Source organism: Gallus gallus, chromosome 1 (genome assembly GCF_016699485.2).
Source record: "Gallus gallus isolate bGalGal1 chromosome 1, bGalGal1.mat.broiler.GRCg7b, whole genome shotgun sequence".
Taxonomy (NCBI): domain Eukaryota; kingdom Metazoa; phylum Chordata; class Aves; order Galliformes; family Phasianidae; genus Gallus; species Gallus gallus.
The window spans coordinates 76,907,521-76,931,107 of NC_052532.1; the positions used below are offsets into that span (position 1 = coordinate 76,907,521).

The 23,587-nt window shown below is 51.0% G+C and overlaps 1 protein-coding gene across 9 annotated transcripts; it reads right to left on the minus strand.

Annotated features, from left to right (window-relative positions):
* Window positions 1-1,578: 1,578 nt before the first annotated feature.
* IFFO1 (intermediate filament family orphan 1) lies at window positions 1,579-18,362 on the minus strand. Of its 9 annotated transcripts, none has more exons than XM_015293717.4 (10): window positions 17,389-18,362; window positions 13,634-13,694; window positions 13,456-13,551; window positions 13,187-13,327; window positions 12,732-12,740; window positions 12,110-12,270; window positions 11,158-11,278; window positions 10,474-10,569; window positions 10,166-10,296; window positions 1,579-9,956 (listed from the first exon to the last, which is right to left on the minus strand). In XM_015293717.4, the coding sequence occupies exons 1-10, from the start codon at window positions 18,099-18,101 to the stop codon at window positions 9,854-9,856; spliced, it is 1,632 nt and encodes a 543-aa protein (XP_015149203.2). In that variant the 5' UTR covers window positions 18,102-18,362; the 3' UTR covers window positions 1,579-9,853. The 9 variants fall into 9 exon arrangements, with proteins under 9 accessions (XP_015149203.2, XP_015149198.2, XP_015149189.2 ...); XM_015293712.4 differs by having other exon boundaries at window positions 10,474-10,566; window positions 11,170-11,278; window positions 12,110-12,294; XM_015293703.4 differs by having other exon boundaries at window positions 11,170-11,278; window positions 12,110-12,294.
* Window positions 18,363-23,587: the final 5,225 nt, after the last annotated feature.

Sequence of the window (23,587 nt, forward strand, 5' to 3'; positions counted from 1 at the left end):
TGGGATGCTGCAGTGCAGCAGGCAGCCTACAGCCCTGCCAGGCTAACAAAGAGCCCTGTGTGGGTCCCATCCTGGCCATAATTGCTGTGCTCGGTGCTTTGAATGGCTGTCCTGTGTGCCGCTGCCTGCATAGTTGTGTGCATGCCAGCAAGATCCTTGTGTGATGATAGGGAAGTGCTGAGAGGCTGCAGAAACACCAGATGCCCGCAAGCAGGAACATTTTAAAGAATCACCTTTTTCATCTAAGAAGCCTTATGTTTCCTGAGCAGTCTCCAGCTGCCTGAAAAATGCATTGAACTCATGCTGTTATTCAACAAAGCCCTATCAAATTGCTGTGGGAGTGGGGGGCAAATTAATACAACCTGGGGGCTGTGGGGGACAGGGAGGGGAGGCAGAGTACCTGTTGTTCTGAGAACCACTGCTGCGAACGTTTTGGGTATAACGGTTGATTTTGTTTTCATTAAAACACCGTTCCAACCCGTTCACACTCTTGCTGGATGTTCCTGTAAGGCTACGGGCAGCGAGGCTGACGAAGCCGGGAGCCGCAGAACTTACAGCGCGGTAGCTCAGGTGTGGAAGTAGTGAGAGGGCGCTTGGCCAAGCGAGCTGTGCAGCAGCCCCAGTCCGCTGCGGGCTCGGTGCCCTCCCTCTCATCATCAGCCGCCGGCACCTTCCCGTGAGTCCTGAAGAGTTTGAACTCAGTCGCTGCGCCTGCAGATGGCACCACAGCAAGGCCACGGGCGGCAGAGCTGTGTCACCGCTGTGTCACCGCTCTGCCGCCCTGTCCAGGAGCTGCAGCCCTGCTGTTGCGGCTGACTCTCTCCCTGTAGCAGTTCTCGGCTCAGCAGAGAAGCTCTGGGTTTGCTCTTGCACATTTTGAAGGAAAACTTGCAGAAACGATCACTGAGGGGGACAGGGGTGGACAGGCTCTCGGGCTGGCAGAAGGAGGCTCTGCCCAGCAGAGGAGATGGAAGAAATGGTGCTGCTGTGCCAGGCCAAACCAGCTGCTAGGGCAGCTGCAGTCAGCCAGAACCCATGCTACTCTATGAGCGCCCAAGGCAGCACTCAGTGCTGCTCGGGGCTGTGCCGGCACAGCACAAGGGCCATGCCTCAGAGTGGCAGCCAACTACGTCCAGGGGTGCTCAGTTGCACCTTTTTGTTCTTATGAAGGCAGAGAAAATTCAGAATGAAGCAGTGGTATGGTAATTAGCAGTGCTTTTAGAGCAAAAGCGCTGCTTTTTTGGCAGTTTCAAATTTCAAGAGAGAGAATCTCATCGGCATTTGCACGCCTTACCATACGTGTGTTGCCTCCCAAGAAATGGCTGGGGTTGTTCTCAGACCTTCTCAAGATGTCAGCATGAGACCGTAGCCTTAAGCAGAACGTTATGTAGTGAAAACCATCTTGAGCAGACGTGCAAACTAACTAATGCTACTGGAACGTCACACCGAAATGGAACAAAACAGCCACTACACAAGCACAGTAAAAGTGTTGGACACCCACACATACTGTCTGCTTGTAAAGTAAACCGCTTGCTGAGCACATCACTCCAAAAGGTCTGTGCAAGGAAGATACAGGGCTCGGAGAGAAAAGACTGCGAGGCATGTATTGGACATTTGTACAAGACAAACACCTCCAATGACAGTGTTCCAAACTCATTGTAACAGATGCCTTTCACAAAGCACAGCTTCACGACCCAAAGTCACAGTATGCAAACAGCACTGCACACATGGCCACTCACAAAAGCAGACGTTTTGGCAGAACCAACCTGCCCACATTTTGGCAGTCTTGCCGCATATATACCACAGAAACAAATAGTTTGTTGCTTGCTCTGTGAGCTGAATATAACCTCTTACTGCAGGACAGCTAACTTACCTCCGTGTCTTATCTTACTATAGCAGTGTCATCTTCTTGAGGAAATTATTTTCAATTATATGTACATCTCCTAGAAGAAACAATAAGTAATGCGTTATACTTTACTGCGTAAGACTTGAATAGACAGCCTTCAAAAAGCAGTAGCTGTAGTCAAATGAAAATAGAAGAATTCATAAACAGTAGCAAATTAAATTTAAAAGAGCCTAAGAAGGCAGGTTTTTAGGACAGAGTATGACAAAAGAAAAGGTATTATTAAAATCTTTTTCAAATGCATCTCAGACAGGGTGGGATCAGATGAAGAAGGCCACAGTAGAAAAGTAAAAGCAATGCTTCTGTCAGCAGTAGGTAGGAGATTTTTTTCCCAGCAGAGGTGAGGCAAAGACACCATTGCAGACTGAATGTTGGGACTTGCAGACACGTCAATGCCATGAGGAGCAGCAGTCTCTCAGTGCCATGTGTCAGTCTCAGATGGTCTTGGACACAGAATGGATGAAGAGTTAATGACGCCTGTAATTCATCACACGTCACCCTCGACACCAAGGAGTAGGGATTTACAGATGTGATGTAGATTTTAGAAAGGATCTCCAAGGAGTTCAGAAACCAGCAATAACCATCAGTTTGATCTCTGTATCAGACAGCTGAAAGCCAGCACAAAGAGTCAGTCGGCACTTGGTTGGCGCCAAGTCACTGGGAGAGGATCTGAGCTGCTTCCAAGGCAAGAAATGATGCCTCCGAGATCTGTTTGCACCCTTGGATGAATTCATCGATGTGATTGCCAGTAAGGGTAAGCTGTGTGTTGAAGAGCAACTGGATTTGGAAAAGACAGACCGGCCAAACCTTCCAAAAACAGTCTGCAGTCTCCAGATTTTAGTTACCAGGCTGAGTGCTGCTGCTGGACCCTGAGCACACCCAAATGTCCCACTGAATGCATGTGGCCTCCAGCCTCTGCATCTCCTCATAGTCCCCACATGCCTTTCTCAGCCTGCTTAAACAGCCATCTACATCATCCTTGTGAGCAATAATTTTCCTTCACCTGCTCTGAGGAACAAAACAGACTGAACTTTTTACTCTCAAAGCATTTTTCTTCAGCCCGGAATCAGTTAGGACTTTTTGCTCACCCCTGCTCCAAAATCTGATGCAAACAGGGACAAAAGACACCAATGCCACACAGAAATAAAGACTTGTAAAGATCTCACTGGCTTCGGTGTCTGGCTGGGCACTCACCGAGGCTGCTCTGACTTTCCAGAGCTCCTGTTGTCCCACATGTGGTCGCACACAATTATTTCTTGCTCTTAGATTTATAGCGTAGGCTAAACAAAGCCGATGCTTTAACTCAATTTAAAAAATAAATTATGGAATTATATTTCAATACATCTCAGCATTTTGACTCAGGCATTTACCCTTTATTAGACTCTTCAGCTATCATCCCTACCTATGAAAAATGCTGTAAGACTTGGCTGTCAGTTCCTCGTCCCCCCAGGTCTGTGCAGACTGTCCTCTCTTTCCTGATTTTCCATCTCCTCCCCCACCGTTTCCATATCACCGTTGCCAGGCTCATCACTTGGGTCATTTGTTCACCTGTTCACCCTTTTTTAAAGGACTTTTTCCCAGCTCACCTAATTGACATCAGCAAACTGTGGATTCAGCAGCCAACAGCCATCACCAACAAGATCAGGGCGCTTCGTAAAACAACATTTGCAAAAAGAAAGCAGCTAGAACACTGCACTTTTTCCCAGGACCATTCCTTCCATTGCCTGGAGCATCCCCTGGCACTGCAGGCTGCTCACAGTAGCAGAGTACTCTGGGACACCCATGCTTGGAAATGGAGAGTGCTCCTCGAGACAGCCCCGTCAAGGATCCTCCGTGATTGCTAATGGCCTGGAAAGTGCTTCATCATTCCCCTGTGACTACACTCTGCTCTTTCCAAATACAGAACAGACACAGCTGATGAGTACTTCTTTTTTTCCCCCCTTCATTTAAGGTTTTTAAAAATTTTTTAATCGCAGTCAAGTAAATGGCTCATATTACTGCTAGGATTGATTTTCCTTTAGATATAGCTAAAACAACTTGTTAATCTCCTTAGCGATCCGCCTATGGATATTTATTCTTGAGATCATCAGCCACTCACATTACTATTGTTGATACATCTTAATTATTTTGTCATCCCTGCATTCCCCTTCCTTCACGCACAGTCACTGCAGCTGTTACAAAGTTAATTGTATTTTTTATTAAGGTCTTCTAAAAATTGCTTCTAATAGTACTTTTTTTCTATGACGTACTACTATCACATGGCCAGTTATTCAGGGAAACATCTTACTGGAAGCCATCTTCTCATGCATGCTAAATCACTGCTTTTTGGATAACTGGAAGAACTCTCATCTTTCCAAGGGTCTCCCATTTAAATAACTTTCCTAATACTCCCCTTAGGGGAATTCCTAAGAAAAGGCTATATAATATCATGCACTTCTGTATTACAGTATTTTTGTCCTGGGCAATGGCTTGATCTGTTTGTCAATCCCTTGTCTTTAGGCAACCACTAATTCTAACTTAATCTTCATCTATCATAAAGCCATATAAAATCCTTGCCTTACTTGGACACGCCATCGTCTGTAACTCAACGAGAGGCTCCCCATGGTATAGCATATTCCTCAGTAATCCCAGCCAAAGTCTCCCACAACAACATAACTTTCCTTTTCACATGAAGCAGAGGTAGTTCAGAAATAAATCACTGTGTTTTCTCCCATGATTCAGGATTAAATACAAGACCCTTCAATGCCTTAATGAATATGTGTGTCAGATCATACTGTTTTGCTATTAGCTCTAGAGGGAATGTGATTTTTAGCACAGCTTGCAAGCCCAATTCACATTTCACTTTCCTATTCCTCCTTTACCAGTGGGTTACAGCGGTGAGCTGGGATTTCTGCAATGCAATGGTGACCTTCAGAAATGCCAGTTAAGCACATTTCTTCTTGTCCTGAGAGCTTCCAGTTCCTCTTGTGCATTGCCCAGATGTACGGTCTTTTGCATAAGCTGAAACTGCTGCCTCTTCTCATTTGCTGTGACATTGGTTCAGTTTGGTCACTGCAACTTTTAGTGGTTGCTCACACTCCTCTCCTAGCGTTACCTTAGCATTCTCTCAGCTCTTTTGGCTGCTTTCCAAGCTATGAAATCTATACCTCCTCTTCCAGAGGACCTAGAGTGTTTTCTCCTTTATTACCATTCTGAGACAAAATGTCTCAGTCATTTAGAAAATCCACATCTGAAACATTTATCATAGTCTCATACATCCTTCAGAAGGTTTTCATTGGTGACCAGACCTCCCTACAGCTGCCTCCAGCCCATTCAGCCCTCCTTGCTGCCTTACCATTTTTGCCAGCTTTAGGTCCCACCAGTAGAGGTTTGCCAGCCGGCTTCATGAGCCCATCCATGCATCATACAGATGCATTTCCAGCACTCCACTGTCTTCTATGTTAATTCCGACCTCCCTTCACATAGGAGTGGAGCTCTTCATGTAGAAGACCTCAGCATGAGTCTGCAGCACCTGTGCCAGCTCTTAGGGTGACTTGAACCTGCAGCTGGAAATCACAAAGCTACTGACACAGCTAGTGCTCCGGTGGAGGGGTCTCAGCTTTTGGTCCAGCTCTACCCCGGCTGACTCAGCAGGAATTTAAAGGTGGCCTGCCATTTATTCTCTGCTCTTCTGCAGAGCTGGCTCACAGATCTCTCCTTAGAAAATAACCTACCACTGTCTAAACACAGAAAGAGACTGGTGTTCAAGCTTTTGTAGCAAAGGTATAAAGCTTAGGAAAGGCAGTCTCCTAGTTTGAATCTAGAAATAAGAGTAAGGTTCTGTACAGCTTTCATAGCTCCCATTCTCCTGGCTTAGAAAGAAGATAAACAGAATTCTGAACAGGTTACTGGGGAATCACAAGCTGCTCCAGTGATGGTTGTCAGCATCTCATTCAGGTCCATCTAAAGAATCCTGAAGTAGCAAAAAGCTAACTCACACAAAGCTTGTGTGCAGCTGGAACAAAGAGCCTTCAGAGTGATGCTGGGGGGGAGGTGCGGGACTGCAGTTGAACAGACAAAATCAGACTCTTTCTGTTCTGAGATTGATCTAAAACAGATGGGACTCAGGAACAAGCAAAGGGAGGGAGAAAACTCAGGAAAAATTACCCAGGCTATGTAGTGCTTGGGTGGCTGAACCCCTACTAGAACCTGTAAGAATATCCCACATCCATGCAATGAGGCACAAGGAAGGTGATGCTCCCTGACCTCTCAGTGGGCCCAACTTGGCAGCCAGGATTCTTTGCGATGAGAATTCACCTTTCAGACAAAATAGGAAAGGGGGGAAGAGAAGCTGCTCTGCATGTCACATATCAGAAACACCTTCAGCAGGGGGCATTCACTTCAGCCTTACAGCAAAACGCCTGGCATCATCTGCTGAAGGCCCTTGCCAAGAGGCTGATCTCATACAGTACAGCAGCCAAGGCAGAGAACTGCCTCTCACTCCAGCCCAAAGACTGGCAGTGTTGCCTGGTACCTGATGGAGGCAGGATGCTGACAAATGAATATGTCCCAGTCCTTGCATCAATGGGGGGCTTTTGTGCCAACCCCACAGATGATTAAAAAATGTTGTGCCTGTCCTCAGCTACACAAAGTAGTGGCTTCTCCCTCTCCAACATTTGCACAGCATGTTTCTAGGCTGCTTCAACATGAGTTCTACAGTGTAGGGAAGCTGAACCAGCCTGACTACATACTCAGAGGGAGGACCTTGATGTAAGTTCAGAGATGAGACTCCAAAATGATGGCCTTCAACAGGCAGTCACATAGACAGCAGTCGCATCTGCAGGGTCCTGAGATGGATGCTGACAGAAGAACTGCCAAATACCTTGTGCCATGGGACTGTATCTGCTTGGACTGCACTTGGGCAATAAAAATTCACATTAATGCACAGATGCTGCAACAAGACTTTGTCCCCTGCTTTCCGAGGTCTGCTGTGATGCAGTAAGGACCAGACTAGGCTCAGCAGCAATATGTTCCCAGGTCAATTGGAAAGAGCAGCTGACCTGCTCCTCCAATATTCACTTCATCAACTTATCTGCCAGGTCCAAGATAGGAAAAGGTCCCCTCCCCATCCACTGACAAGATGCCCCTGAAACCAAGAAGACTTTGAGACAGACAAGGCCAACCCAAGGTTTTGAATGAGTTGTAGTCTGAGGGTGAATGGGACATGTGATCATCCGCTGGGGGATGACCACAGGTATTCACAAAGACCAACCAGCAAGATTTGAGTCTCTACCAAACGTTTTCTTCTGATACTGCTGCCTGAGCCAGTGCTGCCACAAGGTGTCCTAGAAGAGGGAAAAGGTTGGGGCCTCAAGAATCAACATGGTGCTGAACAGTTCCTAGACACCATGGTTCCCAGTAGAGCTCATGCCAAAGAAAAACAGGTTAAATATTCCTCAAAGAAAGAGAAGAGCCCACAGAGTAGAGTTAAATAAATAGAAGCACACATCTCCTCACATCCAGTATCAAATATGTGCGGTCACCACTGGGGGACAGGCTGACGGAGGGGAGATGGTCCAGCTACCACTGGAGGCTTTGGGCGGTCATTCCCATGCTGAGAAATGGCTGAGGCAAAGAATCAGCATTGCACATGCCACCATTAAGATCTCATGGGCTTTCATCCTGGTGGAGAACAGAGCCTACTACTACCAATACAATTCACCATCTTGCAGAAACATGTAGACGAGATCTCAGCATCACAGCAAAAGGAATTCTGATCCATAGTGTGGGGCTGGGATTCCCATGTGCCCTGGCACACAGGTGTCTGACAGTGCCAGGTGATCATCGGAGCAATGACTTCTAAAGACTGAGATGTTGGTCCGCCTGCACTTCATGCTCGAAATCTTTCAGCAAACATACTCTACAGTCCTGTGGTTTTCTTAAGGACAGACAGATCAGAAGCCAAGATACGCATGCCATGGATTATGCATGGGGAGAGACAGATTTCGCCAGCCAGGCAGAGATCTCCACTTCAGAGAAAGGGTAGAAAACGCTGTAAGGAAACATATGGGAAAGGGGATTTGTATAAACCAAAAGAGCCTTCAGGCAGGAAGGAAAGTGATCCCTGAGCTACTGTGTGTGAGGCAACATCACTCAGAAGAAAAAAATATCAGATGAAAATATGTGCTCTGTTTTTTGTTCTTCTAGAAAGCAAAATTCAAAGGGAAAAGAAATAAGAACAACCACGAAAGGTGTATCTAACCAGACAGTTCACCTACACTGAAACACCAACATGCACTGCAATGTGTCTTGCAAGTACATGCAGAGGACCTCGCCCTGCTTAAATGCTGACCCTCTGCATTGCAACACACAGATGTGCAGGTGCTCTGCTTGTGTAGCACAGCAGCAGTTAATTACACAAACCAATCTAGCAAGGTAAACTCTTGCATCCCGCAGCCCCCATTTTATCTACCTTTCCTAATCTTACAAGCGATCCAAAAATCTTCTACAGTGATCTACTTTTACCTTCCCTGCAGGACCTTCTGCAGGAAGCATTTTCCTCTGGAGCTTCACCTGCCTTTGCTGTGCAGCCTGGGTCTGTTGGTCTGCAAACAGCCCTACAAAACAATCTCTCTGCAGGACACCTCTCCCACCCTACTGGACCCAAAGGTCCCAATAACAAGGGGGAAGGGCAAGGCCCACACAGGTAAATGCAACAAGAGATGGCAGGACAGGGATACTGTAGTGATGCCTAGGTTGGATACAGAACTGAGGATGAGTAAGGAGATGTTCCAGACACCTTGGCAAAAAGCTCACCTGGCAGAAACCAAGCTCTTAGACAAGAAGGTCTGCTAGGCACAAACCATGTTCAGCTTAGTTTCCTCTAGGAACTGAAACTGTCCCAATATCTCAGCACTGCTCAGTCATTCCCCCATCAACTAATCTCAGCCTGTTAACCAACATTTTTGTGCAGTTGGGTTTTTTTGATATTTTTAAATGCAAAGCAGGAGAAACCCAGAGTGAGGATGCTGGCCTGCAGTGAAGGGGTGCAGACACACTGGAGGAAAGTGCCGTAGCATCAGTGCAGATAAAACAATTGGGTTCACATTTATTTTTAGCCTGGAGCCTGGCCCACGCAGTACCAGCATTACATGCAGCCCTTTGAGGGCTTGTAGCTGCCAGAAGAGGGATCACGCCGCCAGCACCTTCTGAGGGATGGAGCACCCTAGGAAGACCATGCTGAAGTGGGCCTGGTGTGGGGATGGGCAAAGGAGCCCTGCTTTCAGCAGCATAGCCCAGCACCTGCTGCAGCCCAGTGAGAGCCCACACCTGTAGGAGCTGTAGAAAAGGCATCTGTCCCATTTAATGATTCCTGGTCTCCGTAACAAATGTGCTGCTGACGCGCAGCAAAGCAAAGTGCATGGTGAGCGGGACTCTGTCCCTGCTCCAAAGGAGGGCAGAGTGGTGGGGTCTGGTGCAGCTCCAGGGCCACCCCGGTGCCCAGAGAGCAGCAAGGATGGGAAGAGCCCCAGGCTCGGTCCAGTTGGCACCAGAGTCAGGTCCAGTTTGCAGGGAGGTACAGCTTGAGTTCGGCTTCTGCACGGCGCAGGGAGGGCCAGGGTCAGGTCAAATATGCCAGGACAGAGTCTGGAGGAGGTGTGTTTGGAGGACCTAGGAACAGCCCCTGGAGAACACTGCTGTGGCAAGTTTGGGACCATCCTGCCTGAACCATAGTTAAACCAAAGCAGGGGAGAGGAACAGAAGGGGCTGGAGGTGAGCAGCCTGGACAGGTTTACCTAGCCATTTGCAAGACACCTGATAGCAGGGGATCTGCCAGATGCCCTGAGGTGGGGGTGGGCCTGGGCAACAAATGTTTACCAGTGGCTCCACGTCCCTGACAGTCTCTCCCAGCCACAGCTCAGACACCTCTCAGCCAGGAGTGAGGGGCTGAGGAAACAGGGCCTCCCCTCATTATCTGATGGAAGCATCGCTGGGGGGGTCACGATCCGACTCCTCACTCTCCTCATTGGGGGCTGACTCGCTGGTGGAGGCTGGGGTGAAGGCAGGAGATTTCCTGTAGAGAATAAAGGCAGCAGTCACTGCACGGCTGAGGGGAAGGATCAATCACATCTGGTGGGCAGGGACAAGGAGAAGAGAAGCTAAAATACCCGCCCTGTGAGGTCTGTGACCTATCTCCTCCCCACATCACACCAGGACAGGGAGTACTGCTTCAGCTCCCACTCACCACCACACTGGCTCCAGGCCCTGGCCCTCCAAGCTCACCTGTCTCCAGACTGGGTGATGAGCCGCCGGCAAGTCTCCATTTGCACATCCAGACCTCGCTTCATGCTGCACATCTCCATGTACTCATGCAGATGCCGGTTCATATCATTCTTGGCCGTGGCCAGCTCCAGCTGCCAAAGGAAAGCAATGCAGAGATGAGCCTAAAGCACACTGCAATGCAGAGCAGGGGGTATAGCCAGATCTGAGGCTGCCATCCCACTGCTAACCAAATAAATGCACTAGCAGTTGGTATCTCTCTCCTTCAGGGACCCGCTCCCCCATTTCCCACCCTTCCTCGCTCCTTGCACCTCTATTTGGTCGATGGTTTCCTGGTACTCCTTCTCACGGCTCTTGAATAATGACTCTGTGTCTTTGATCACCTTCTCCAGGCTGTCATCCTGCTGCTGAGGAGAGCAGACAGCATGTTTAGAGGCAGAGAAGTTCCGACATGTGGAGCCAGAGGAAAGAGGGACAAATCAGAGAGAGAACTGGCAGCACTGAATAAAGAGGAAAAAGCTCACAAGCAGTATGGCCAGGTGACAGACATGAGTCAGCCCTGCAAACACGAAGCAGAGAGATCTGAGATGTGCCACACTAGACAGTAAGCACTTCAGCCCAGAAAAATCCCAGAAAAACCCAGTAACTTCAGAGAGAACAGCTAATATCCTGCACATAGACTGTGTTCAAGCACACATCCCCAGCGTACCAATGAGGTCCAAAGGTGAAGACAGCAAAGTCTTTGGCCAGACTTTGTGGCCTCAGTTTGGGCAGAGTTGCTGCCCCAGCAGTGGGCAAGGGCCATGAGAGCCCAGTGTGGCCATAAGAGCCAGCTGGGTCGGGGGAATGCATGAGAATGGGCCCATGAGGGAGGAAAGGACTCTGAAGCTCAGCCACTGAACAAACACCTCCCAGGGCTCAAGCAGGACTGAGCACCCCAAACATCAAGCGCAAGCCCCAGGCTGAAACCAGAGAGAGCACGGCTCCACTGTTACCTCCCCCTGCACCTCTGCAGCTGCAATGGCGTATCCAGAGAAGTCCTCCCAGAGGAGCAGTGTCTCTTCCGTTTCCTCCCATGTGAGGCTGTCACAGTCATCTTCAAAATCGTATTCCCTCCTAGGAGCAAGGGGACAGCATGTCAGCACAGTGCAGAAAAACTCCTGCCATGAGGACAGGCAGAGCATTGCCAAAGACCTCGTCCTGGCTTGCACAGGAACCAATAGCCAATGGGGAAAGGGCCAGCTTTATGGTCAGAAGCCCCAGACTGAGCTAGTGACTCACAAAATCCAGGAGCAGTGGTGAGAAGAGGAGCATGGCAGAGGGAAAATGGCTCAGCACTGCTTTCAGTGGCACATGCCACCTGGGAAGGCATTACCATGAAAGTGAGGGCACAGTGGAACTGAAACAAGCCCCCTGGAAAATACATCATCCTTGCTGTCCTTGGGAGGCCATTGGGCTGGAAGCAGGCTGGGAATACCCCAGGACAGGAGGGCAGGGCTACAGACAGCACTCAAGCACTAAAGCAGCATCCTCCCCATGGCCATGAGGGCTCAGGTCCTGGTCAGTCCCTCTTCAGTGTAGCCACAGAGCACAGGGCGTAAAGAGCAGCCCTGAAAGAGCTCCCACCTCAGCACTGCCCAGAAAGAAAAAGCAGCAGACTGCTCTCATCCCCTACATCCACCAGCCTGCATATGCAGGGCAACCAAGGAGAAGGCCAGTGCCTGGCAGGGTGGAGAAAGCCATAATGACCCACGCCATCAGAAGGCCTTCGCAGGAGCACAGCCCACAGATGTGGCATTGGTTTACGGCTAACAGCACAAAGCCACAGCCTGCAGCCAGGCTGGCCACGCATCTCCTTGTGCGGCAGAGCTGGGGTTCAGCGCCGCGCTGCTTGAGGTGGTGTGGGGCTGCAAGGGGTCAGCTGGAGTGAGGCCAGGCCACACTCACAGCTGGTTTAGCATCCTCTGCATTTCCTCATTGATACTCATGGCTGTGGTCTCGTCCTCTTCTTCCTCATCAGGCTTTCTGGAGGCATCGCTCTCTGACAGTGAAGTATCTTCATCGCTGACCTGCTTCCGCTCCCGCTTCCGCCCCATCGAGGCTGGGACCTTAACGGGAGACAAGTGCAGAGACTACAGAAACGAGGCCGGGTCCGAGGTCAGGAGTAGGCAGTTGAGAGGAGATGGAGGGAGAAGGAATGGCGGGGGACAGACAGACGGGGAATGAGAGAAAGAAAGAAAAGAAGAAAGAAAGAAAGAAAAGCGAGAGAGAGAGAGAGACGGGCTTATTATGATCAGGTTAAAGATGGTGCAATGGATAAAATATGGTTTTAGCATTTTCTAAAATTAAAACTAAGCAACTAAAGATGGAGTCTATGAATCTGATGAGAAAAACAATGTGATTTTATTGCAGAAGAACTCAAATCACCCACCACCCCAGACCAGAGACAGAGGGAGACAGAGACAGGAAAAAAGAGACAGTCTAAAAAAAGTGAAGTATGTCAATATTTACAGTCCAACATCATAGAAAGTTTATAATTTGTACAGTTTCTCAACTGAATGAAACTAACCAGTTGCTTCTGTAGGAAACAAAGAAAGACAGAAATGCAGCAACATTCAGAAAGAGAAAAGAGACAGAGACAGATAAGAGTGACAGAGAAGATGACGGAGAGGGGAAGGGGAAGGAGAGAGATGGAGTTAGAGACAGACACTGGAGCCACTTGTCTCCCTCCTGCAGCTGCTGTCCTATCGCTGTGGCATCCCAGGGCCCAATACTACACATCAGGAAGAGGTTGAGGGGACTTGATGCTCAAAGCAACACTTGGAGCTTTCCGCTCTGTGCCTTTTCACCCGATGCTTCCAAAGCGCATCATTCAAGAGGAGACAGAGAGCAAGGGACCACAAGGAGCACAGGGCAGGTGATAAATCGCCTCTCAAGGCGGGGTTGTGTTGCTGCCTCTTCTACCTCCTTTGGGAACTCTCCTCCCCAGAGTTGGCTGCTGAGCCTGGGACGGGCGCATCTCACCTGAAACATCTTTATCATGTCCTCGCAGTTCCGCTGCTGCGCCACATCGCACAGCTTGGCAGTGATGTCAATGCGCCGGCAGATGTCCATGTCCACCTTCATGGCCTTCTCCTGGATCTTGGTGTCCAGCTCTGTGATGTTCTGAACCCACAGTGACCAGTACAGCACCACAGAAAGGGGACAAAGGAGGAGGATTAGGCAAGGCACGTGGCATCAGAGCCCTCATGTTCCCTTGGTAAAATAACTGCCTCCCAGTGCCATGGACTCACATTGCTCATCAGTCCCTTGAAGACAACAAGCTCTGCCTTGAGTTGTTCCACCTTCATGGCCAGTTCCTCCTGGCATGCTTCAGCCTCCTGGGCTTCCTGCCCTCGGGCAGAGGGAGGGGCACACATTAGCCCTAGTAAAGGGCAGCAGGGAGCAGGGCAAGGGGGCAGGGGTGCTCACCTCCTGCAGCTCTGTGACTCGGTCTTGAAGCTGGACACGAACCGTGTACTCCTCTTCCCATCTAGGGAAAGAAATGCCCTGCTCAGATCTCGTGCCATAGACTGCCGGAGAGAACAGACCAGCAGCTGCTCACCCCACAGCAATCCCAAAGAGGGCAAGGATGGCAGCGGGGCGGAAGACAGAACATGCCCAGGAATATATTGCCATTTGTTTCCAGTTGGCCACAACTGCTAAACACCCATTAGCCCTCCTCGTCACAAACCCAGCCCCACAACGCTCTCCACGGACCTCGCTTGGGGACAGCCAGGGTTCCCTGCTTTGTGGCAGGAGGAGCTGGGGACACAAACACAGGCCTTGCGCAGCAGCTGCTCTGCATGCCCTGCAGCCCACCAGCTGCTTTGGCCACCCACAGCCCCTTGGTCTTGGGTTACGTTCAGCCACAATACGTAGGAATGGGCTTTAGGTTTCTCTGCATACAGCAGAATTGCACCCATCTACATTGTATTTGAGCAGTTCAGGTTGCCTAGAAGCATGGAACTCTATCTAAATATCGTGTTACATGGCCGTGCTGTACTTCAGCGTGAAGGTTAGAATAAAATTATTGCTTTGTCCCGCAAGGAAGTATGACAGATCATGCCTTTGTATGCCAGCTTGCAGCACATTAGCCCACAAATGGATTGGGCTGGATGGTGGGTGCTGCATTAGGCTATGCAGTTCTGCACCAAGCCCATGCTAGTCTGTCTGTGTGTTTTTGCTGTCCAGACACGTCACCCCGCAGTGGGCCACACCATATTTCTCAGCCATGAGCTCATCACCTTGGGTTACGCTGCGGTGTTGGCCCAGCCTGCTTGGCTGGGAGGCCACCAGCTGCACAGCCATTCGCTAAATGATGATCACAGACAGCAAATGGGCTGCTACGTGCCCCGTGCCCATGGCTGTCCCACACAGCGCAGGACACTGCAGGCCCACTGCGGTGCTGCTCCAGGCTCCTTGGAAAGGCAGGATTTCTCTGATGAAATAAAATTTATCTGGAAAAGCAACAAGAGCCAGACCCTGACTGTACCGGGATCTCTGGTTTCTGCTTAACGTTTGCAAGCACCATTGACCCCAGCTTTTAACGCTGTACAAGGACATGCAAAATTTCTTCTCTTGCTTACAAGTGTGAAAAATAAATCCCAAGGACTAGGAAACCAGAGAGTTCCCAAAAAGCCCTCACTCTCATCATCTTAGGGTATGAAGATGATGCCACGATTTGGAGAGTCCTGAGTTAGGCATTTTTAAGCTCTTATAGCTGGCAACGCTTCTCCTTATTCAGACAAGGAGAAAGTGTGCAGTCTTAGTGTTGTGGGTTTCATCCCACAGTCTCAGAGGGGGAAGCAAAAGGGTTTTGCATCCCTTCCTGGGAAGAAAAAGACAAAGAGAGGGAAGGAGAAAGTTAAAAGGTAGGATTTTCCTTATATGGGAACCACTCAAAAAAGGCCTCTGTCCCTGGGGAGAAGACGCATTCCACAACTGAAAAAAACTGTCAGCATCTTTCAGCATGGGGCTTACTTGCTCTGTTGGCCTCCACCTTCCTCTGGCCTCTGCACTGCCTGATCTGCCAAAGCTTTGGGAGAATTCATGTCACACAGATGCCATGGAAGACCAGTACAGATCATATAAATGCTGACTTAATGGCAGAAAGTAAGGATTCATGCTGTAAGAGACGAGTACGCACATCCATCCCTTACAAACCTCTCTCTCTCAGGCTCATCTCCTGCCTGGCTCTGTTTCCCTGCTCCATCCTGCAATGCACCACTCCTAATTATAACCCGGCTGCATCACTGCACCCAGCCTGGAGCAGCCAGCAGTCTGCCAGGCTGCTGCCACCTGGACCAAAGCTTTGCTGTTTGGTCCCAGCTTGCCGCCACCCTACCCTGCCACCACAGGGATGCCTGTCCCTCCCATGCCACCAGTCTGCCCAGAGGGAGAGGGCAGAAAGCATGTTCCAGCAGCTGGCAGAGCCAGCCACCCCCTCCTGACCTCAGGCCACCAAAGCTGGGGACGTGACAAGTTCTTTTGCCAGAGCCACCTCTGCTCCCACACAGCAAGGGGGACGTCAGGGCTGGCCCATGGTGCAGGGACAGCACAGAAACGGGATCCTCCTCTGCCGTCCCCCATTTAGGACCCGGTGTAGGGGGGGGTCTGGGGGTGGGGTCTGCTTTCTCCTGCCCCTAGTAACACCGTCCAAAAATAGATCCCCCCCAATAACATTGGCCTGTGGCCTTCCTCACCGCCTGTCCCCAGCCAGCAGGCTGCACCGTGACCCACTCTCCCTTCTGCCCAGGCTTCAGCAGCACCAGCAAACTGCAGCCAGGCACCCCAGACCCCGCAGCTCACACGCTCACAAACCCAAGAGGTGCTGACATCCCAGCTGGGTATCTGACCACTGTCTCCCTTCCTTCTTCATAGCTCTCTGCTTTTCCTCTCCCAAAAGGTGGCCCCACTCCCTGCTCAGGTTGCCCTTACACGGGACTAGCTCCTGCTATCTGATCTAAAAACATCAAGAAAGGAGAGCTGCTCTTGCCTGCTCAAGGAACCCAACCCCTGCTCAGTGAAAAGCCCTCAGGTGCACAGAAAAGCAGCGGCAATTAGGAAAAAAATGAGATGTCAACTCCCTTCTCATATGTCTCACTCGGTGCTTCAGAGCACCAGCTGTGCAGCAGGAACATCTGCCCAGACAAAGCCTTACCAAGCTAGAAATGCAAGGTGTCATATTGGGTCCCAAGCCCCAACTTTGGCACCAGAGCTCACAACTCCAAGGCATGTGGCAGTAGTATGCTTCAAGTGCAACATTTTGCTCCTTCGGCTACTTAACAGTGTACTTTACAAGCATCCTAGAGCATCACAGAGTGATCTCTCCTCATCCCAAGTCGGTGAGCAGCCAGCAACCCACCTGCGCTGCCCCAAGCCTTGCTCCAGCTGCCACCTGGTCCCATCCTGTGTGCCGCTCCTCAGACAGCCTCACCACCCAGCTTGGAGCGGAGTGCTCCAGACATGGCACGGAGGACGCCCAGCCACAAGATCAGCGTGCCTGCACTGTGCCCTGCTCCAGAAGCATGCTGTGCTGCAGCTATGGTGGTGCAGAACCCTGAAGAACAGGGTGCTCCTGTACCCACTGCCACCTGCGGCAGAGCCCTGGCAGCAATTTTTGGGTTGCGAAAGTGAGAGAAGAAGAAGGCCTGGAGAGCCAGTCCCCTGTGTGCCCCCAGCTCCTCAGCACATCTGCATGCACCCAGAGACCTCCTGGCTCCCAGACCTGCTCTGCTTCCTCACCGCTGCACCCTCGCCTTCCTCACCCACTCGCCAGTTGCTCCTCCTTCCCCAACGCTTCCAGATGCCCTCCCTTTCAGAACCCTGGCTACCGGCATCCTGCTATTTCTTCCCGCTCCGAGCCCCAGCTTGGAAAAGCGCTCCTGGTCCTCATGCCAGGCTGAGGAGGCAGAAAGCACAAGGTCAGCATCCCAAGAGGTTTCAAGCGGCAGAACACGAGCAACGGCCCGGCTGGCGCAGGGCTGGACCGGACGCTCGCCAGATGTCCCTCCCGACCCCAACACCTACTCTGCGAACCTGAGGAGTCCCAAACGCAGAGGGCCGCTCTCTGGGGGGCACGCTGCCTCACCACGCTCACGCCTTCCGGGGCCCGCGCTCTGGAGGCCCCAGGTCCCGCTGCCAGCGCTTCCCCACCCGGCGCCCGCGGCCCGTCCCCCGCTCACCTGCGCTTGTACTCGTCGCGCTCCCGCTTCACCTTGGCCAGCACGTTGTAGAGGGCGCGGATCTCGGGGGTGATGGTGTCGATCTGCACGCCCACCCCGTCCGGGTGGATCCACGACACCCCCGGCCCCTGCACCAGAGTGGTCTCCGGCCCCGGGCCCAGCCGGCGGGCCTGCGAGAAGGACCAGATGGTGCCGGGCATGAAGCGGGAGTTGGCCGCGAAGGGCGGCGGCTGGGCGGGGGCGCCGGGGTGGCAGCCCGGGGAGCCCAGCGGGCGGGCGGGCCCGCAGAGCGCGGCGGGGCGGCCGGCGGCCAGCGCCAGCCCCAGCGGGCGGATGGGCCCCACCAGGCCCGTCTGCACCGCCTGGTCGCGGCGCGGGGGGCCGCGGGCCCGGCCGCCCTCCTCCAGCGCCTGCTGCAGCTGCTTCTCCAGCTGCCGGTTGCGCCGTTCCAGCTCGTGGACCTTGGCCAGGAAGCAGCGGAACCGCAGGTTCAGCGTCTTCAGCACGCTGATGTTGGAGCCCAAGTCGTTGCGGAGGGCCATGGCGGCAGGCGGAGCGGGGAAGGGGCCGGCGGCGGCCGGGGAGGCCGGCGGCGGGGGGCCGCGCTCCGCCGCGAAGGGCTCTGCGGACCGCGGGGCGGGCGGCTCGGCGCCGGGCAGCCCCTGCTGCTCCTGCGGCAGTAAGAAGAGGTTTGGGCCGAAGAGCGGGTTCATGGCTGCGGCGGGCCGGGCGCGGGGCGCGGGGGGAGCCGGGGCCGCCGGCGCCAATCGAGGCTCGGCGGCGGCGGGGGCCGGGCCCGGCGGCGGGGGCGCGGCTTCCGCTGCGGATGGGATGCGGCGGGAGCGGGGCGGCTTCGGGCCGCGCGGATGCTGGCGGCGGAGGCCGCTCCCCGCCGCACAGCAGCTCCCGGGGCTGCCCCTAAAGCGGTGCGCTGGAGTCCCCCGCTGCCCCGCCAGCAGCTCGCCCGCAGGAAGTTGCCGCCCCGCGGGGGTACGGGAGGTCGTGCGGAGGCTGCCGGGTTCTGAAACGCGCCGTCTTGTGACCTCCTCGTTGCTTACCAAGCGGCATTAGTTCTGCCCGCAGTCCGAGCCCTCCTCAGGTTTTCCGCAGTCTTCCCCCAGGTCGGGGCTTGGATGACGGTCCCTTACCCCAGCAGCAGCGGGAGGAGGAGGAACACACGCCGTTCAGTGCTTGAACGCTCTGTCGTTTGGGGTCCTCACAGGATGGAGGATGGCCAGCTGCGCTAGCGCAGCCAGACCCTTCGCGGCCAGGCCCAGCTGGCAGTCCCTCCTGCAGGCACCGAAGGTGGGACTGCTGCTTGTGTCCCTTCACCTGCCGTCAGCTTCCTTCAGTGCTTCTCCTAGCAGGGCTGATCTCTGCTGCCGGACCCCAGCTTGCCTGCGTGTGCAGCGCTCCTCTTACAGCCAGAGCCAACGTGAGAATCGGCGCTTATCCACAGATGCGCTGATGTTTCTCTTACACCCAAGGATTCTAAGGCCAAGAGAGGACCGCTGCATTTTCTGACCCCGTGCAAAACAGTCGGTGCAAATTTCTGCTGCTCACTCAGGTGCTGGTGGGTGACTGTGTCTGTAGTTGCTGACAGCATGATAAAAAGAGATCAGTGCTCTGCTGTAATCCATCATAGGCAAATCGAGGTGGATTCCCCAGGCGGATAATCACATATTGAAGTCATGTGCCCTGCCTTGCTTTTGCTTTCACTACCCATTTGAGATGCTCCCGTTCTCCCAGCTCACAGAGCCTTTTACTGGCTAATGCAGCCTCCTATTCAGGCACTTCATAGATGAAACCCATCACTCAGTTATTCAGATTGGCTCCCTGGCTTTCCTAAAGGCTGCTATTTCAAGGCATAGGTAAACACCAGTGTCCGTAGTACCCCCATACAACCCAGTCCTCCTTCCCTAGCATAACACTCTCCTTTGCACAATGCTCTGCTGGAACAACCCAGCATAAACTCTCCAAGTCTTGCTGCTTCCAGACGTGTCCCTGTAGCCCACTCCCAGAATTAATTGCTCCTATCCACACCCAAAGTTGGGTGCTGCGATGGGCACCAATCATACCAGCAAAGCCAGGAGCCCAGAGTTAGCTGCCTAGATCTGGGTGCAAATGGGGAGGCATTGAAATACTTCTGCATTCAGCCCCTACAAGTATGCATCTGTGTGGTTATATACAATGAGATCTAGTACTCCAGGACCTAAATTTTGTACCCATATTTCTGAAATGTGCAGTGCAGTATATCAGTCCCTTCCTCTGGATGCAGCCTGCCCATCCCCAGTTCTGCAGCATACATCACTGCCAGCAGCGGCTGCCTATATTGCTGTTAGATTCTCTTCTGTTTCCATTACTTCTTCAGTGTTGTCCCCAGCCTCCTCTCCAGTAGTCTGTTTTCCTTATTTTGCCACAGTAAGCTGCTCAGCAGTGCTGCATCACTGCTTAATTGAAGATCTTACAAGAAGTATGACACTGCTCCTGTCACGCTGGCCGTCACACAGCAAATCACCTCTTCCATTTTCCAGGTTTGTTTTGCAACTTCTGGCCTTGTTTTTAGCCTAAATAACTTCACAGCATGTCAGCTGTGTTACAGAACTGCTTACTCATTTTTTTTTCCCCTCTTCAATCTGTTAAATGCCACCCAGTAAGATTTGCACACAAGACAGTGGAATAGATACCAAGACACATTGCACCAGTTTCTCTCACTCAGCTTTTAATTTATGAGAGTGTTTTTATACTGCAGCTCTGTTTCCAACCCTCAGTTCAGTTTCTCAGTTCTGTGGCAGGAGGGTTGGAACTTGATGATCCTTCAGGTCCCTTCCAACCCAAGCCATTCTATGATTCTACAATTCTTGCTTTGCTCTGCCCCAGCTCTTGCTTTGGCAAGTTGTGTTACCAGCAGCTTTCAGACATTCAGATACACTAACAGAGGGTACCAAAAGATGATCTAGCAGTCACGTTTTCCAAATTTCTTAGCTTTATGGCCATAGTTCCCAATGTAACAAGGAAACGCAAGCCCAGTGACCAGCTGCAGCCCTGCTCAGACAGCCTTACAACAGTGTACAGGGGCAAACAGCCTGCCTCCATCCCCAGCTCAATCCAGGGTCCTTCTTCCCTAGCTTACTGCTAGTATTTCAGTACCACCTCATGTTATCCATCTGAGCAGAGATAACTGCAGTGGCGCATATAAAGATTAGAATGGGAGCAAACCACCTAAGAAAAGTGCAAGTTTCTTCCATCTTCCCCCAGCTACAGCAAAAAGCTCACAGGCAAGTAAAACAGGAGGAATTACGCTTGCTAAGAGACTGGTTTTACTCAGAAAATGAAGACAGCAGCTATTCCCATCTTTCAGAGAAGCCTGACATGACTTGGAGATTCACTGTTATGCTGGGATCCAAACCAAGCATTTTCTACCCCTGCCACTGGTGTTATCAAGACAGAGGGGCTGTCAAGCAAGGATGCTACATGCTAGTGTAGGGACCGCAGCGTGCAGCAACACATCAGAACAGGTTAGCATCACTGCCAGAAGGATAGGCACAGCTTCATAGGATCACAGACTGGCTTGGGTTGGAAGGGACCTCAAAGCCCACCCAGTTCCAACCCACAGGCAGGTCTGCCACCCATCGGATCAGGCTGCCCAGTGCCCCATCCAACCGGGCCTTGAACACCTCCAGGGATGGGGCACCCACAGCTCCACTGGGCAGCCTGTGCCAATGCCTCACCACCCTCTGAGTAAAGAATTTCTTCCTCGCAGGATTCCCAGCCTCACTAAACAAAAGCCACCCTACATCTGGGATGTTTGAAATCTTTATAAGCTTCCACAGCTCTCTACACCTTGGATGACATAGATAGATCCTAGGATGTTATTATTGCTGGAAAACAGCAAACATCTGTTTCCTGTTCATTTTCTCAGTATTGCTCACAATTTTATGCACCATTGTATTGTTTATTTCCCCATGGCATCTTCTCCAAGCCTAAAAAGACCCACCCTCCTGCTGCCGCTCTTGCAGAAGCCAATCCATAGCTTTGGATGTATTTGTTCTCCTCTGAACATATTTCAGTTTTACAATCCTTTTTCTTTTTTCTTTTTTCCCTGACAGAGGACACTTGAAATGCAGAACTGAAGAAGTGCATGCATTGTTATTTTATACAAGGAGGTAATTTTCTCTGCTTTGCAATCTCATAATTCTTTTCATATCAGTGCCTAACATTGATTATTTTTTTCTGAAAGGCCTTGGGAAAGCCTAGGGTCCTGTATGTCAGACAATCCAGAGACTTCACCACATAAGCTTGAAGAGAGACATACATTCAGAAGCTTCATAATTTGCTGTGAAGCGCAAGGAAAAGTAATTTCCAGCTGTAAGGGTATCTGGCTAACAGCTACTCAGCACAAAACGTCCAAAAAACAAAACAAAACCCCTAGAAGTAGCAGAGATGTAATAAAATCAGAAGATAACAGAGGCTATAACAAAGACCAGAACTCCCAAGACACTGATAGACTGAACCATTGCAGGTATCACACAAGTGAATCCTTGAAAAGGTTCAGCCAGAAACTTCATAACTGATAAAAAAAACTAAGATTATCATGAGGTTTTAGAAGAAAATTTATTATGGGATATTTGAGAACTGTTGCGCTTTGTAGAAATTATTACAAGATGCTAAGGATTAAGGGAGCAAAACTTGCTATGGAATTTTGATGGGAAGGATCAAATGTGGGGAAAAGGAGGTATCAAGATAAGCCAGGGAGAAATGAACAGGAGAAAATGGAGAGTTGAGTATGCCTGTCCAGCTGAGCACTGAACCCAACTACCACCAGCCGGGCTACCTCCATAGTAAGCTATTTGTGCTACCTCTGCAAGCATGTGTGTCTGGAAAAAAAAAGTCTAACTTCAAGCTGGAATAACCAGTAAGTAGGGCCAAAGGCATGAAGGACAGATATTAGCAGACCACAAGTCTGAAGACCAGCAACCAGAGATCCGTGACAGTGTGCATACACAAGGTCCACTAGCACACTCAAGGTTTGATAAGCCTGTAAAAAGAGGATTGGGCCATATTTGCCATTTCCATTTTGAGTGCTGTTTGTATTTTCCTGAGCACATGCCACAGCACTTGTTTCCTATTTCTGCTGATTTCTCCATGGTTGGTCGTATCTATCATGCATGTGTGTATTTCTGGAGTTCATGCTCAGCCTCACTGCTTGCTGAATTTGGTAACAATCCCTAGCTCCTATAGCTTTCTGCATTCAGCTGTCCTTAACACCATACACAAAACACTGTAATAGCATAATGGAATTATAGAATTGTAGAATGGGTTGGGTTGAAATGAGCCTCAAAAATCACTCAGTTTCTACTCCCTACCATGGGCAGGATTGCCACCCACCAAATCAGGCTGCCCAGGGCTGCGTCTATCGTGGCCTTGAACACCTCCAAGGACGGGGCACCCACAGCTTCTCTGGGCAGCTTGTGCTAGTACATCACCACCCTCTGAGTAAAGAATTTCACCCTAACATCTAATATTAATCTCCCCTCTTTTAGTTAAAAGCTGTTTTTCCTTGTCCTAGCACTATCAAACAGTGTAAGTCAGTCTCTATCCTGAAGATAAGCTCCTTTTAAGCACTGGAAGGCTGCAATGAGGTCTCCCTGGAGCGTTCTCCAGGCTGAACAAGCACATCTCCCTCAGTCTTTCTTCATAGGAGGGGTGCTGCAGGCCTTTGATCATTTTTGTGGCCTCCTCTGGACCCACTCCAACAGCTCAATATTTTCTGGGGGCTCCAGGCCTGGGTGCAGTATTCCAGATGGGGCCTCACAAGGTCAGAGCAGAGGAAGATAGTCACCTCCCTTTCCCTTCTAGCCACCCTTCTTTTGAGGTAGCCCAGGATGCAATTGGCCGTCTAGGCTGCACATGCACGCTGTTGGCTCACGTCAAGCTTTTCCTTTGCTAGAACCCCCAAGTCCTTCTCCACAGGGCTGTTCTCAATGAGTTCTTCTCCCAGTCTGTACACATATATGGGATTGCCTTGACCCAAATGCAACAGCTTGCACTTGTCCTTGTTAAACTTCACTAGGTTCTTGAGTGCTCACTTTTTGAGCACTTTGATTGTGTTAACTGCACCAGCTTGGTGTCTTCAGCAAACCTGCTGAGGGTGCACTCAATCCCACTATCTATGTCATTGACAAAGATGTTGAAGACC

Coding starts and splice junctions, on each gene's coding strand:
- IFFO1 (XM_015293676.4), bottom strand. CDS start 18,101: ATGAACCCGCTCTTCGGCCCAAACCTCTTCTTACTGCCGCAGGAGCAG. Junction 13,328..13,455: donor TCAAGGGACTGATGAGCAAT/GTGAGTCCATGG, acceptor CTGTGGGTTCAG/AACATCACAGAGCTGGACAC. Junction 9,957..10,165: donor ATCACCCAGTCTGGAGACAG/GTGAGCTTGGAG, acceptor TATTCTCTACAG/GAAATCTCCTGCCTTCACCC.